This window comes from Oncorhynchus tshawytscha, linkage group LG23 (assembly GCF_018296145.1).
Source record: "Oncorhynchus tshawytscha isolate Ot180627B linkage group LG23, Otsh_v2.0, whole genome shotgun sequence".
NCBI lineage: Eukaryota > Metazoa > Chordata > Actinopteri > Salmoniformes > Salmonidae > Oncorhynchus > Oncorhynchus tshawytscha.
The window spans coordinates 21106400-21119127 of record NC_056451.1 but is presented as its reverse complement, the minus strand read 5'-3'; the positions used below and the strand labels follow the sequence as shown (position 1 = coordinate 21119127).

Here is a 12728-nt window from a genome sequence, read left to right as displayed (position 1 = left end):
AACTCCCGGCTGAGATAAAAAGGGTTTCTGCCAGTCTTCGGTCCAAACACTACTGCAAGGCTTGGTTAATGTTGACATAGCCTCCTAGCAAAGTGTAAAGCCACTCTGCACTGGTGAAGTGATTTGGTAGATGTGCATATCTGCTTTTTTTGTAAATACGTAAATATGTGTATAATGGAATGTATGGCACAGAGTGCCCATGTCACTTGTATTGCCCTGCAGCCACTTCAAATCAAATCAAATCTAATTGTATTTGTCACATGTGCCGAATTCAACAGGTGAACCTTACCATGAAATGCTTACTTACAAGACCTTAACCAACAATGCTGTTCAATAAATAGAGTTAAGAAAATATTGACCAAATAAACTAAAGTAAAAATGTAAAAACAGTAACACAAGAAAAGTACAGAACAATAACGAGGCTATATACAGGGGTTAATGGTACCAAGTCAATGTGCGGGGGTATAGGTTAGTCGAGGTAGTATGTAAAGTGACTGTGCATAGATAATAAACAGTGAGTAGCAGCAGTGTAAAAACAAGGGGTGGGGTCAATGTAAATAGTCTGTGTGGCCATTTGATTAACTGTTCAGCAGTCTTATGGCTTGGTGGTAGAAGCTATTAAGGAGCCTTTTGGTCCGAGACTTGGCGCTCCGGTACCGCATGCCATGCAATAGCAGAGAGAACAGTCAATGACTTGGGTGACTGGAGTCTTAGACACCGCCTAGTATATAGGTCCTGGATGTCAGGAAGCTTGGCCCAAGTGATTTACTGGGCCTTAAGCACTACCCTTACAGTCAGTTGCCATACCAGGCAGTGATGCAACCGGTCAGGATGCTCTCGGTGGCGCAGTTGTAGAACTTTTTGAGGATCTGGTTGTGGTCGTGCCCTCTTCACAACTGTCTTGGTGTGTTTGGACCATAATAGTTTGTTGGTGATGTGGACACCAAGGAACTTGAAACTCTCGACCCACTCCACTTCAGCCCCGTCTATGTTAATGGGGGCCTGTTCGGCTCTCCTTTTCCTATAGTCTACGATCAGCTACTTTGTCTTGCTCCCATTGAGGGAGAGGTTGTTGTCCTGGCACCACACTGCCAGGTCTCTGACCTCCTCCCCAAAGGTTGTCTCATTGTTGTCGGGGATCCGACTTACCACTGTTGTGTAATCAGCAAACTTAATGATGGTGTTGGAGTCGCAATCTTGGGTGAACAGAGAGTACAGGGGGGGACTAAGCATGCACCCCTGAGGGTTCGCAGTGTTGAGGATCAGCGTGGCAGATGTGTTGTTCCCTACCCTTAACACCTGGTGGCGGATTCAGTTACAGAGGGAGGTGTTTAGTCCTAGGGTCCTTAGCTTAGTGATGGGCTTTGTGGGTACTATGGTGTTGAACGCTGAGCTGTAGTCAATGAACAGCATTCTCACATAGGTGTTCATTTTGTCCAGGTGAGAAAAGGTAGTGTGGAGTGTGATTAAGATTGCGTCATCTATGGCTCTGTTGGGGAGGTATGCGAATTGGTGTGGGTTTAGGGTTTCCAGCATGATGGTGTTGATGTGAGCCATGAGCCGCCTTTCAAAGCACTTCATGGCTACTGGGTGGTAATAATTTAGGCAGGTTACCTTCACTTTCTTGGGCACAGAGACTATGGTGGTCTATTTGAAACATATAGGTATTACATACTCGGTTAGGGAGATGTTGAAAATGTCAGTGAATACACTTGCCAGTTTGTCTGCACATGCTTTGAGTCCTGGTAATCCGTAAAGCCCAGTGGCTTGTGAATGTTGACCTGTTTAAAGATCTTGCTCACATCAGCTACGAAGAGCGTGATCACACAGTTGTCCGGAACAGCTGGTGCTCTCATGCATGCTTCAGTGTTGCTTGCCTCGAAGCGAGAATAAAAGGCATTTAGCTCATCTGGTAGGCTCGCGTCCCTGGGCAGCTCACGGATGGGTTTCCCTTTGTAGTCCCTTTGCCTACCAATAGAGGACCACAATGGAAACAAGACTTTGACTTTTTGTGTATATAACCCTCTGTAATTTCGGTACATGTATTGGTTGCCTGCTGTGGCCTCTTTATGTACTGTAAATTGAATTGAAAATTACCTTTCAAACTACACCTCAGAAGTCAATACACACTTAAAATACTTAATACAGACTTCAGGCAGTCTGATTTGCACATCTCGAGCACCCAATGACAAGCATCTGTGAGAGAAGCCTTTGATTCTGAAAGAACTCATATTATTCTACTCCGTGTAGAGTTTCCACCTTAACCACATTAAATCTGTTCTTCATTCTCTCTCTGCTCTGACCAAAGAACTACTATTCAGTCTATACTATACAAGGCTTTGCCAATGAGTGAATCCTCAAAAAGGGTTCCAGTATTCTTCTCTCTCGGCTTTTGAGTATGTTAATGAGATAAAAGTGAATAAAAGCTGACATGGGAGTTGAGAGAACCATTATTTCGGCTCTTTGTTCATTTGGAGAAATAATTTTCATTTGATCTAGCATTTACCGCTGCATTCTATCCAGCTTTAATGTGCCTGAATACTACTGAGGGTTAATAAAGACTGACACCTCAGTGGTGGTTCTTCATGAACACATTCCTTCTTGTGTCTGTTTCTCTCTGGAAAAGGCTTTTGCACTAATCATCTCAATGAAAGCCTTGATGAACCCTGCGTGCAAAGCAGACATGACTAGCATCATGCAGGAGCAAATGGGGGTTTGATTAAATTTATTATGGGTTTTGCGAGCAGGAAGAAGTATATGCATGTGATTTATTTGTTTGTTTATTATCAGGGACCAGGCACGATATAAGTAGAGCACAAGAGTTAGAGAGACACAAAGCTCATTTCCATCATCAAAACAGTATTATTATTGTTTTTCCTGTGAGCAGCTTACTGTGTATTTAACATTTTTTAAGGAAAATGTTTAGGGACACTAGAACTTCCTGTCTCTTCCTGACGTTGTCATGTGTCCTTTCCTGTCTCCAGGGAGACCACGGGGGGAAGACAACCATGTCTAACCTCACCCATGTTGTCTCTCGGGAGGAGAACGGGCTGCCCCTCACCTGTGAGACCTTCAACAAGGGCACACGCTTCTCTAAGAGCCAGTCCAACAACCTCATTGTGTTCTGTGAGTCTCTGGATAGGACTATGACAACAACAACCCTACAAGCCTAATGGTTGTAGGGAATCTCTATTGAATGACTTTGACAAGTACAATCGTGAAAAAACCTTGCACAACCAGAACATAACTATGCATTGTACAGTAACAATTGCAACACTCTCAATCTGTGCTTTCTGTAACTATAACAATATAGACATAACCCCCTCTCTCTTTCCCGCCCTCTCTCTCTCTCTCTCTCATCTCTCTCTCCCTTACACCCTCCCCTCTCTCTCTCTCTCCCCTTCCTCTCTGTACTCCCTCCCCTTCACCCCTATCTCTCTCTCCTCCTCCCCCTCCCCTCCCAGACCCTCCTCAGAAAGTGTGGATAGAAGCCCCTCCGCCAGGGCTTCCTCTGAGATCAGGAACCATCATTCGCCTCATCTGCTTCTCTATTGGGGGAAGTCCCAAAGGAACCCTCAGCTGGTACAAGGTGTGTACATGTGTGTATTGTATGACAACATACATTTCGATTGGTTAAGTTGTCAAAAGTTGTAACAGTTAAGACTCTCTGTCTGTACAGTACCATGTCCTACACTCTCTACTCTCCTCTCCACACCGCAGGATGATAAGGTGTTATCAGACTACCCCAAACAGGTGCCCTCTGATAAAGGCGTGTCCAAAGAACTGGCCGTGCGCCTCCAGCCCAGTGACAACATGGCTACCTACCGCTGTAATGCCACCAATAAGGCCAAGATGGTCCTCAACGCCTCCGTCAAACTCATGGTCCAGTGTGAGTCTTACAGACCGGGCTCTGGGCATGAGTGGATTAATACTAGCCTTTATGGACCTGACTAATAGAGGAGGAAAGCATTAGCTATATTCAAGATGATAGATAATTAATTCAAGATGATAGGTAGATTCAAGATGATAGGTTATTAATTCAAGATGATAGGTAGATTAAAGATATAGCTGCAAAGACACGGAATCAGCAGCCTCAGTATGTTGACAGTGGTGTCTTGTCCTCTCTCTTCTACCCCTACACCCCTCCCCAGTCCCTGCAGTGAGTGTGACAATCATAGCCAAGCAGAAGGAGCTGCGTCGGGGCCAAAACCTCAGTCTGGACTGTCTGTCTGGGAGCAGCAACCCCCAGGCCAACATCTCCTGGAGCCTGGGCTCAACCAGGTGAGGGGAGGGCAGGTTAAGCAGAGCCGGTCTGTGGGCCGTGGAGTTAATGGAGACCCTAGACTACAGTCTTGTGCAGGACAATTTTTTGCAAACCGCACCTGCCACAATACCGCGGCTGCACCGTAACCCGCCAATCATGACATCACCTCATCAACACAGACTTGCACGCTGAGTCAAAATCCATCCATGGGCTACGTGAATGATTAGGCAACAATATCCTGTTAACATTAATGTAACTTCACTTGTGAACTGTTTTCCATAAGTTGGCTTTACACTTACATTAATTGTGTTATCAAACGCTGCCATTACGTGTAGACGTTAGTTAGCTAGCTAGCCCAGGTAAGATCGGTGAGTAGTGAGTGAAAGTCATATGAGGGGAAGAGCAAGAAGTGGGAAAGCAGGAGAGGATAATGCGTTTTACAAGATAGTAAATAGATAGAGGGCAAATCTTTATATCTGTGCCATTATAGCATCTGTGACAGCATGGGCACCGCCACCGAGGCCACAACCCATAGGAATCCCCACTCAGTTGAATACTTTGACTACTTTAAAATGGAGGAAGCATGGTGGAAGTCCTCATTGACGCTGCCCATGATAAAACGGCCATTTGGCCACTAGAGGCCTCTATCGTTCTCTGACGTTTTCCTCAGCACCACTGTGAGCATTCTGTGCAAGCAGCCTGTCTCAGTGCCACTCTGATGGCACGCACACACTACAGAATAAATTAATCAACTGTCAGAGTACAGAAAAAAATGTGAAGTTGTTATTTTATTAATTAAAAAGGCAACCCTGCCACGGATTTGTCGAATGTTCAAAATAGACCCGCCAAATGTTCTCCTCTCATCTCTCCCTCTCCCAGGCTGAAAGGGGTGGATCTGCCTCCTAAGAACACAACGTTTGGGGGCATATCAGTACGCAGTACTCTGTCCCTCCCCCTGTCCTCCCAGCACCATGGCCAGAGGATCACCTGTCAGGCCTACAGCTCTCTGCTGTCTGAGGGAGTCAACACCTTCTACAAGCTCAACGTCCTCTGTGAGTGGTGAAGAGTGTGTGGGTTGTATACATGTGTCTATTTCTCTCTGTGTGTTATACAGAGCTTTTGAATACTTTACATGTTTCACTGTGCATATTTTATTTGTTTCACTGTGAATACTTAATTTGTTTCACTGGGGATCCAAATAAAGTATTGAAAATGTGACACGATAGTGTGCATGGAAGGCAGTTTTGTTTGTGTGTGTTTGTGATGTTCTCTGTGTTTGTGTGTGTTTGTGTGTGTGTGTGTGTGTGTGTGTGTGTGTGTGTGTGTGTGTGTGTGTGTGTGTGTGTGTGTGTGTGTGTGTGTGTGTGTGTGTGTGTGTGTGTGTGTGTGCGTGTATGAGTGTATGTGTACTGTATTCCTTTGTTGTGACTGTGGGTTAGTCAGGCTCTACGGCAGTGTTGTTCTAATTGTGTGTGTGCTTTGCAGCACAGCCATGTTATTCTTTGATGCTGTTTCGCAGGCTGTAGCCAGCCAGCTCTTCAAAGCCTGCTGCTCCGTGCGAGCATGAAGGAATGTCACTGTGTGTTTGTGTGCAGCTGCTGTTGGACAACACTACTGTCACTCTGTGTTTTAATGCCTGTCCCTCTCCCTTCCTCCCTCCCGAACCTCTCTCCCACCCTCATTCTCTACCTACCTCTCTCTCTCCTTCCCTCTCACCCCGGCCTTCTGTGTGAATTCAGTATTTTTGTGATATTGGTGGACACCACTTCTCAACAGTTTTTTCTTTCATTTGCACTGCTGTCGCTTTCATGGCTGACATGGTTTCTTTGTGTCTGCGCTTGTATGTTTTTTTTTGTGTTTGTGTGTGTGTGTGTGTGTGTGTGTGTGTGTGTGTGTGTGTGTGTGTGTGTGTGTGTGTGTGTGTGTGTCAGATCCCCCTGAGTTCATCCCTGACCATCCCCAGAAGATACAGGTAGTGGAGGATGATACAGCCATCCTTCCCTTGCTGGTCTCGGCCAATCCAGATGACGTCTCCTGCAGTTGGCTCTACCGCAAGGAGGAGCTGCACAAAGGTGATCCACCCTGTTCTCTACCTTTCTCCCTGTGGTATCTCTACATAGCCAGCCAACTCTCTACAGCTGAGCCAGCAACTGTGCTCGTATCAGCCGCCATTCATGCTCTAAATAGAACATGGCAGGTCGGGCAGCAATGTGAACCTGCCTGATGTGATTCTCGTTCAAATCAAATCAAATTGTATTTTATTCATCACATGCTTTGTAAACAACACTGAAATGCTTACTTCCTTACGGCCTTTCTCAACAATGCAGAGAGAAAAAAAGATAGAGAAATAATAGAAAAGTAAAACACAATAATAAAAGTAATAATAAATACACAATGAGTAATGATAACTTGTCTATACACTGTACACGTGGTACCGATACCGAGTTAATTTGCAGGCGTACGAGGTTGAGATGTACATGGAACAAGGAATAAAGTGACATATAATAAACAGTAACAGTAGCATATTTAAAGTTAGTGCCAAAAGGGTCAACGCAGATGGTCCGGGTAGCTATTTGGTTAGCTATTTAACTAATTATTTAGCAGTCTTATGGCTTGTTCAGGGTCCTGTTGGTTCAAAACTTGGTGCATCAGTGCCACTTGCTGTACGGTAGCAGAGAGAACAGTCTTTGACTAGGGTTGCTGGAGTCTTTGTCAATATTTAGGGCCTTCCTCTGACACCGCCTAGTATAGAGGTCCTAGAAGGCAGGGAGCATTAGGTCGTACACATTATCCTCTGTAGTGCCTTGCGGTCGGATGCCAAGCAGTTTCCATACCAAGTGGTGATGCAGCCAGGGCCCATGTCAAATCCTTTCAGCCTCCTGAGGGGGAAGAGATGTTGTCGTGCCCTCTTCACGACTGTGTTGGTGTGTGGACCATGATAGATCCTTAGTGACGTGTACACCAACGAACTTGAAGCTCTCGACCCACTACAGCCCCACTACAGCCCCACTACAACCCCACTACAACCCCACTACAACCCCATCAATGTGAATAGGGGCGTGCTTGGCCCTCCGTTTTTTGTAGTCCACAATCAGCTCCTTTGTCTTGTTGACGTTAAGGAAAAGGTTGTTGTTCTTGCAATCTCTAACTTCCTCCCCTATAAGTTGTTGTTGTCGGTCGTCAGCAAACATAATTATGGTGTTGGAGTCATGCGTGGTCACGCAGTCGCAGGTGAACTGGGAGTACAGGAGGTGACTAAGTGTTGAGGGTCTTACAATTGCGACCTGGCCAAGATAAAGCAAAGCAGTTCGACAGATACAACGACACAGAGTTACACATGGAGTAAAACAAACATACAGTCAATAATACAGTATAAACAAGTCTATATACGATGTGAGCAAATGAGGTGAGAAGGGAGGTAAAGGCAAAAAAAGGCCATGGTGGCAAAGTAAATACAATATAGCAAGTAAAACACTGGAATGGTAGATTTGCAATGGAAGAATGTGCAAAGTAGAAATAAAAATAATGGCGTGCAAAGGAGCAAAATAAATAAATAAATTAAATACAGTAGGGAAAGAGGTAGTTGTTTGGGATAAATTATAGGTGGGCTATGTACAGGTGCAGTAATCTGTGAGCTGCTCTGACAGTTGGTGCTTAAAGCTAGTGAGGGAGATAAGTGTTTCCAGTTTCAGAGATTTTTGTAGTTCGTTCCAGTAAATGTGAGTGCTACGGGTCGGTAGTCATATAGGCAGGTTACCATAGTGTTCTTGGGCCCAGGCACTATGGTGGTCTGCTTAAAACATGTTGGTATTACAGACTTGGACATGGAGAGGTTGAAAATATTAGTGAAGACACTTGCTAGTTGGTCAGCGCATGCTCGCAGTACACGTCCTGGTAATCCAGTGAATGTTGATCTGTTTAAAGGTCTTACTCACATCGGCTGCGGAGAGCGTGATCACATAGACTTCCGGAACAGCTGGTGCTCTCATGCATGTTTCAGTGTTATTTCCCCCGAAGCGAGCATGGAAGATGTTTAGCTCGTCTGGTAGGCTCGTGTCACTAGGCAGCTCTCGGCTGTGCTCCCCTTTGTAGTTCCCTGTCATCGGGCCACAGCGACCACACTCCTGTCCCTAACCTCCCACCTCAACCTCCACCACTGCACCCACCTCCCGGAGGGGTTACCCAGCCATTAAAGGAGGGGTGCTGTGGTACAGTGGTGGTCTGACACATGGGCTGTTGTTTCTGTGGGAATTTTGCCAGGCCAATCAATAATATAGCATTAGATGTCACTTATAAGCCATGAGTGGCTTAGGGACATGTGGTTTATGCATTTATAATGAATATTTTTGTGTGGCTGTGGATGGCTGTGTGTGTGTGTGTGTTTATGAACAGAAATGGATCCTCGGTACCACTTTACTGAGAGCACAGCGTTTGAGATCTGGAATGTGACAAGGAGAGACACCGGGGTCTACACTGTGAACTGTACCAACGAGGTGGGGTCTGACAATACCACCATCACTCTGGACGTACAGTGTAAGTCTCACTGGCGTTGAATCTGGTCTGTCTACTCACCTCAACACCGTGTTAGAACACTGAACTCAAGTCTAGGCATTAGCTCAGGGATTGAACACAAGTCTTCAGGACTCAGGACAGGCAAGGTTACTCGGTCCTCATGCGAGTGTGGTTCATCAAGCCACCTACATTACATGCTAGTGTTGTATACTCAAAAACACCAATTCTGTCACAACCTTGAACCAACCGACCGACACATCCCCATCCCACTGCCCTCTCAATGATGTAACAATCGCACTGTTCTGAATGTAGGTCTGAATGTTCCAGTAAAACCTACAGTACAGTACAAGCCTAATGGACAGACAGTACAGCGCTGTCCTGATCCGATGGAACCTGACAGTTGGAGGTTTCCATAATGTATAGAGGATTGTAATAGCTTTAATGGGTGGCGCTGTAGCCTACTTAACAATGTTGTTCCTGGTTAAAATGAATGTGGTGTGTGAGGAGGCCGTAAGTGTCTCTGGTGATTCCATCAGTGTGCTGTGTGTATGAGTACAGACAATGGCGCTGGGACACTGATGCCACTACTGTTATAAGTAGATGGTACCCACAGGAAGAGAAGAGCACTCAGTCAGGTGGAAAGGGATTACACTACAGTATGTTGATGGAGTCATAGTGCTGCTGTATTCAGGACATAGTGACTGACTGAAGGAGGGATGGAAGGAGGGAAAGTGGGCCATGATGACTGCACCCTCCCTGCCTCTGTCTCGCTCCAAGTTAAAGTAGAGGACAGGCGGCATGCAATGGGGAACCTCCAGGGTGATGTGGCCCAATTTAGGGACATTGAATTGGGCAGGGGTGTCTGACAGTAGGGGGTTGGGACAGTTCTAAAATATACTGGGGTTAAATTGATTGGCAAATATTTCATATAAAGTGGTCACTTAAAGAAAGGTCATTATTTACAGTATGTACAGGGTGTCTATAGGATCAGTGATGCATAGAATAGAATAGAATGAATAGAATTAGAGAGTGTTGGAGGTCGGTGGGTGGTGAGTGACTGATTGTTCCTTAAGTTCTAAAGTAACATTTGACTTTCCTACTGTTTCTCTCATCCTACTTTCTTATTGTCTACTCCCCAGATGCCCCTAGTGTGAAGATGGAGAAGGACCCAGTGTATGTGGACGTGGGGGAGACAGCAGACCTGTTTTGTGTAGCAGATGCCAACCCCATCATCAACACTGAAATGTTCTCCTGGAAATGGCTGGTGAGAACCCCCATATCCCCATCTCATCTCACCTCTCCTTTCTCCTGATTTGATTTCCCTTTATCTGGCCTCCTTTCTTTTATTTGACCATTTCTTACCGTTTATCACTCCCCCTCTTAAATGCAGAGATGTGCCATATTTCAGCGGCTCTAACTATCCTTCCGCCCCACCTCTCCCGGCTCCCGGCTCCACACTTGGCCCAAATCCGGAAAAATTGCTTTCATTACGGAGCGTCGACTAAAGGGCACATTCATCAACGTACGCTCTCTATCCTGTATCTGCTGCTCTCTTTTTTCTCTCTTTTACTCTTTTTCTCTCTCTCTTTCTCCGCTCCCTCTGGAGTACCTGTACTGATCTTGCACAGGAGCGGGTGGGGGTGTACGAAGGTATGCATGCTGTCCTCCTGTCTTCCTCTCAATTACACCTCTCTCTGTCTTCCTCAGGGCGAGGGGGAGATGGAGGAGATGGGGGAGCAGAGCCAGGATGAGGCCACTGGGCAGCTGACCATCGAAGGTGCGACTCGGGCACACGCCGGACGCTACCAGTGCACTGCCGACAACAACATAGAGCCCCCTGCCAGCGTTTCAGTCCAGCTGGTGGTGCGCTGTGAGTATAACGAGCTCTACCAAGATCTATCAATCATGTCGTGTGAATACATCATGGGTGCAACGGAGTGGAAAAGTGTTGTGGGTGTCTTTGTTTGTGTGGCACCATTCACTATGTCTATGCATATCTGTATTAATTTGCTTGTATTCCATGTTTCTGTCTATCCATTTCTGTTTGTACATGTACAATGTGAACATCTCTGGCTGTGTGTTTGTCCTTTCCTGTGTAGTTAAGCCAGAGCTCCAGAAGGGGGCTCAGTGGAATAAGGTGGCGAGCAGAGGGGATGGCACCAGAACAGCTGAGGTGGTGTGCCAGGGAGAGGGCATCCCGCAGCTCCACTTCTCCTGGGCTAAAAATGGCATGCCCATAGACTTCATACACCCCAGGTGAGAGCACCCCTCACTCTCCATCTGGTTCTCACCTTCTCCCCGTTCCACACACACACACGCTCACATACTCAAACATAGCCACACATATCCCTAACAATGTAGAAACTTTAAACTACTGTGTCATGAGAATGTGGCAAAATATTCATGATGGTGGATAACTAGATTAGTTTCCATAGTTTATACATTCATTCAGTATCTCACCATTAAATCTTAATTTGGGACTTTGCCTCTCCCTATGCAAATACCTGTCACAGTGCCTGCTGTCTGCCCTATAGCCATATTGTGTGTGTGTGTGTGTGTGTGTGTGTGTGTGTGTGTGTGTGTACTGCAGGTACCAGGAGAAGACCGTTAGGGAGGGCTCATTACACACCAGCACGGTAACCGTGGTGAATGTGAGTGCAGCGCTGGACTACGCAGTATTCACCTGCACTGCTCGCAACACTCTGGGAGAAGACACACTCAACATCCAACTGCTCAGCACCAGTATGTGTGTGTGTGAATGGGTAAAAGGTCAAAGGTTAAGTCAGACATCAGGGCCCAGGGATGTTGCTATGATGTAAAACATGTACTTTACAGCCAACTGCTAGAGTCCCATTGGTCCTAATTTAGCTACATCCATAATGTTTGTGCGTTTGTGTATGTGCTGCCATGTCCAGGATTTTATTAGTGTGGGAGGACCCTCCAGCTTATAGAGAAAATGTTCTGTCTCTCTCGACAGTAGGAAGAGCAAGTCCTCAGTGTCAGTCCTCAGTGTCAGACACCCGAGTATCTCTCCTTTATCCCCTGCCTATAGCTCTAATTCCTCGCTCTGTCAGATAGGCTGAGTCACCCTCTGGCTCACTAGCAAGTGTATTCCCACGCCGGCGATGTCAACATGGCCCCTGCTCCCAGCGAGCCCCCTAGCCTCCATTGGACACATTTAATGTTTAAAATTGTGAAATACAACTCAAAATTCACTGCTGTTTTTTTCTCTCCCTCTGTTTTTTTTTTACTGCCTTGAATATTCATAATTAATCTGACGCAGCGATAATAAATGTTATATGCTTCCTTATCATCAGAAGGCCGGGAACGGAAAGAAGGCTGTATTCTATCCCTGCTGTTTGGATTTAAAAAAGACAGATCCAAATAAGACTGACCCCTCTAACCTCGTGTCTTATGAGCGGAACTGATAATGGAAATGATTTACTCTGCAAACAGAGCTGCCTGCTTGGCTGCAAGCACAGCTTCTCTCTCTCATTCTAGTGCTGAACTCTCTCCTTCTCTTCTGCTCTCTTCCTCTGTCATTCTCTTGTTTATCCTTTCTATCCTCCTATTTCACCTACCCTTCAATCTACCCCCCCTTCTTTCTCTTTCTCTCTTTCCATTTCTCTACATTTTTCCCACCCTGTTTTTCCCCAATTCTCTCTCCCTTTCTCTGCCCCCCCTCTCTCTCGTTCTCTTAACTTCCATCTCTCTCTCTAACACACAGATCAACCAGATCCTCCCTCAGAATTCCGCCTGGTCAGCTTCACCCATGCCTCTGCAACTCTAGAATGGATCCCAGGCTTCGATGGGGGATTGGAGCAGAGATTCCGTGTCAGGTGATAGAGCATTGACTACAGTTTGGCCGAACATGATGTGTCAAATATTGGGATCTCTTCTTTGCATTCATAAGCAACCAACACATCCTTGATAGGGATATTAGGAACAGGTC

At 46.0% G+C, this 12728-nt stretch overlaps 1 protein-coding gene across 2 annotated transcripts in view; it reads left to right on the top strand.

The window, feature by feature from the left end:
* Positions 1 to 12728, top strand: part of nphs1 (NPHS1 adhesion molecule, nephrin) — a 91038-nt gene that overhangs the window by 71991 nt on the left and 6319 nt on the right. For both annotated transcript variants that reach the window (XM_042304856.1, XM_042304857.1), the window contains exons 11-22: positions 2985 to 3126; positions 3465 to 3589; positions 3721 to 3889; positions 4152 to 4281; positions 5144 to 5316; positions 6196 to 6336; positions 8657 to 8797; positions 9916 to 10040; positions 10484 to 10646; positions 10876 to 11032; positions 11367 to 11518; positions 12504 to 12615. In XM_042304856.1, coding sequence (XP_042160790.1) covers positions 2985 to 3126; positions 3465 to 3589; positions 3721 to 3889; positions 4152 to 4281; positions 5144 to 5316; positions 6196 to 6336; positions 8657 to 8797; positions 9916 to 10040; positions 10484 to 10646; positions 10876 to 11032; positions 11367 to 11518; positions 12504 to 12615 — 1730 coding nt within the window. The remainder of the gene's footprint in view (positions 1 to 2984; positions 3127 to 3464; positions 3590 to 3720; positions 3890 to 4151; positions 4282 to 5143; positions 5317 to 6195; positions 6337 to 8656; positions 8798 to 9915; positions 10041 to 10483; positions 10647 to 10875; positions 11033 to 11366; positions 11519 to 12503; positions 12616 to 12728) is intronic.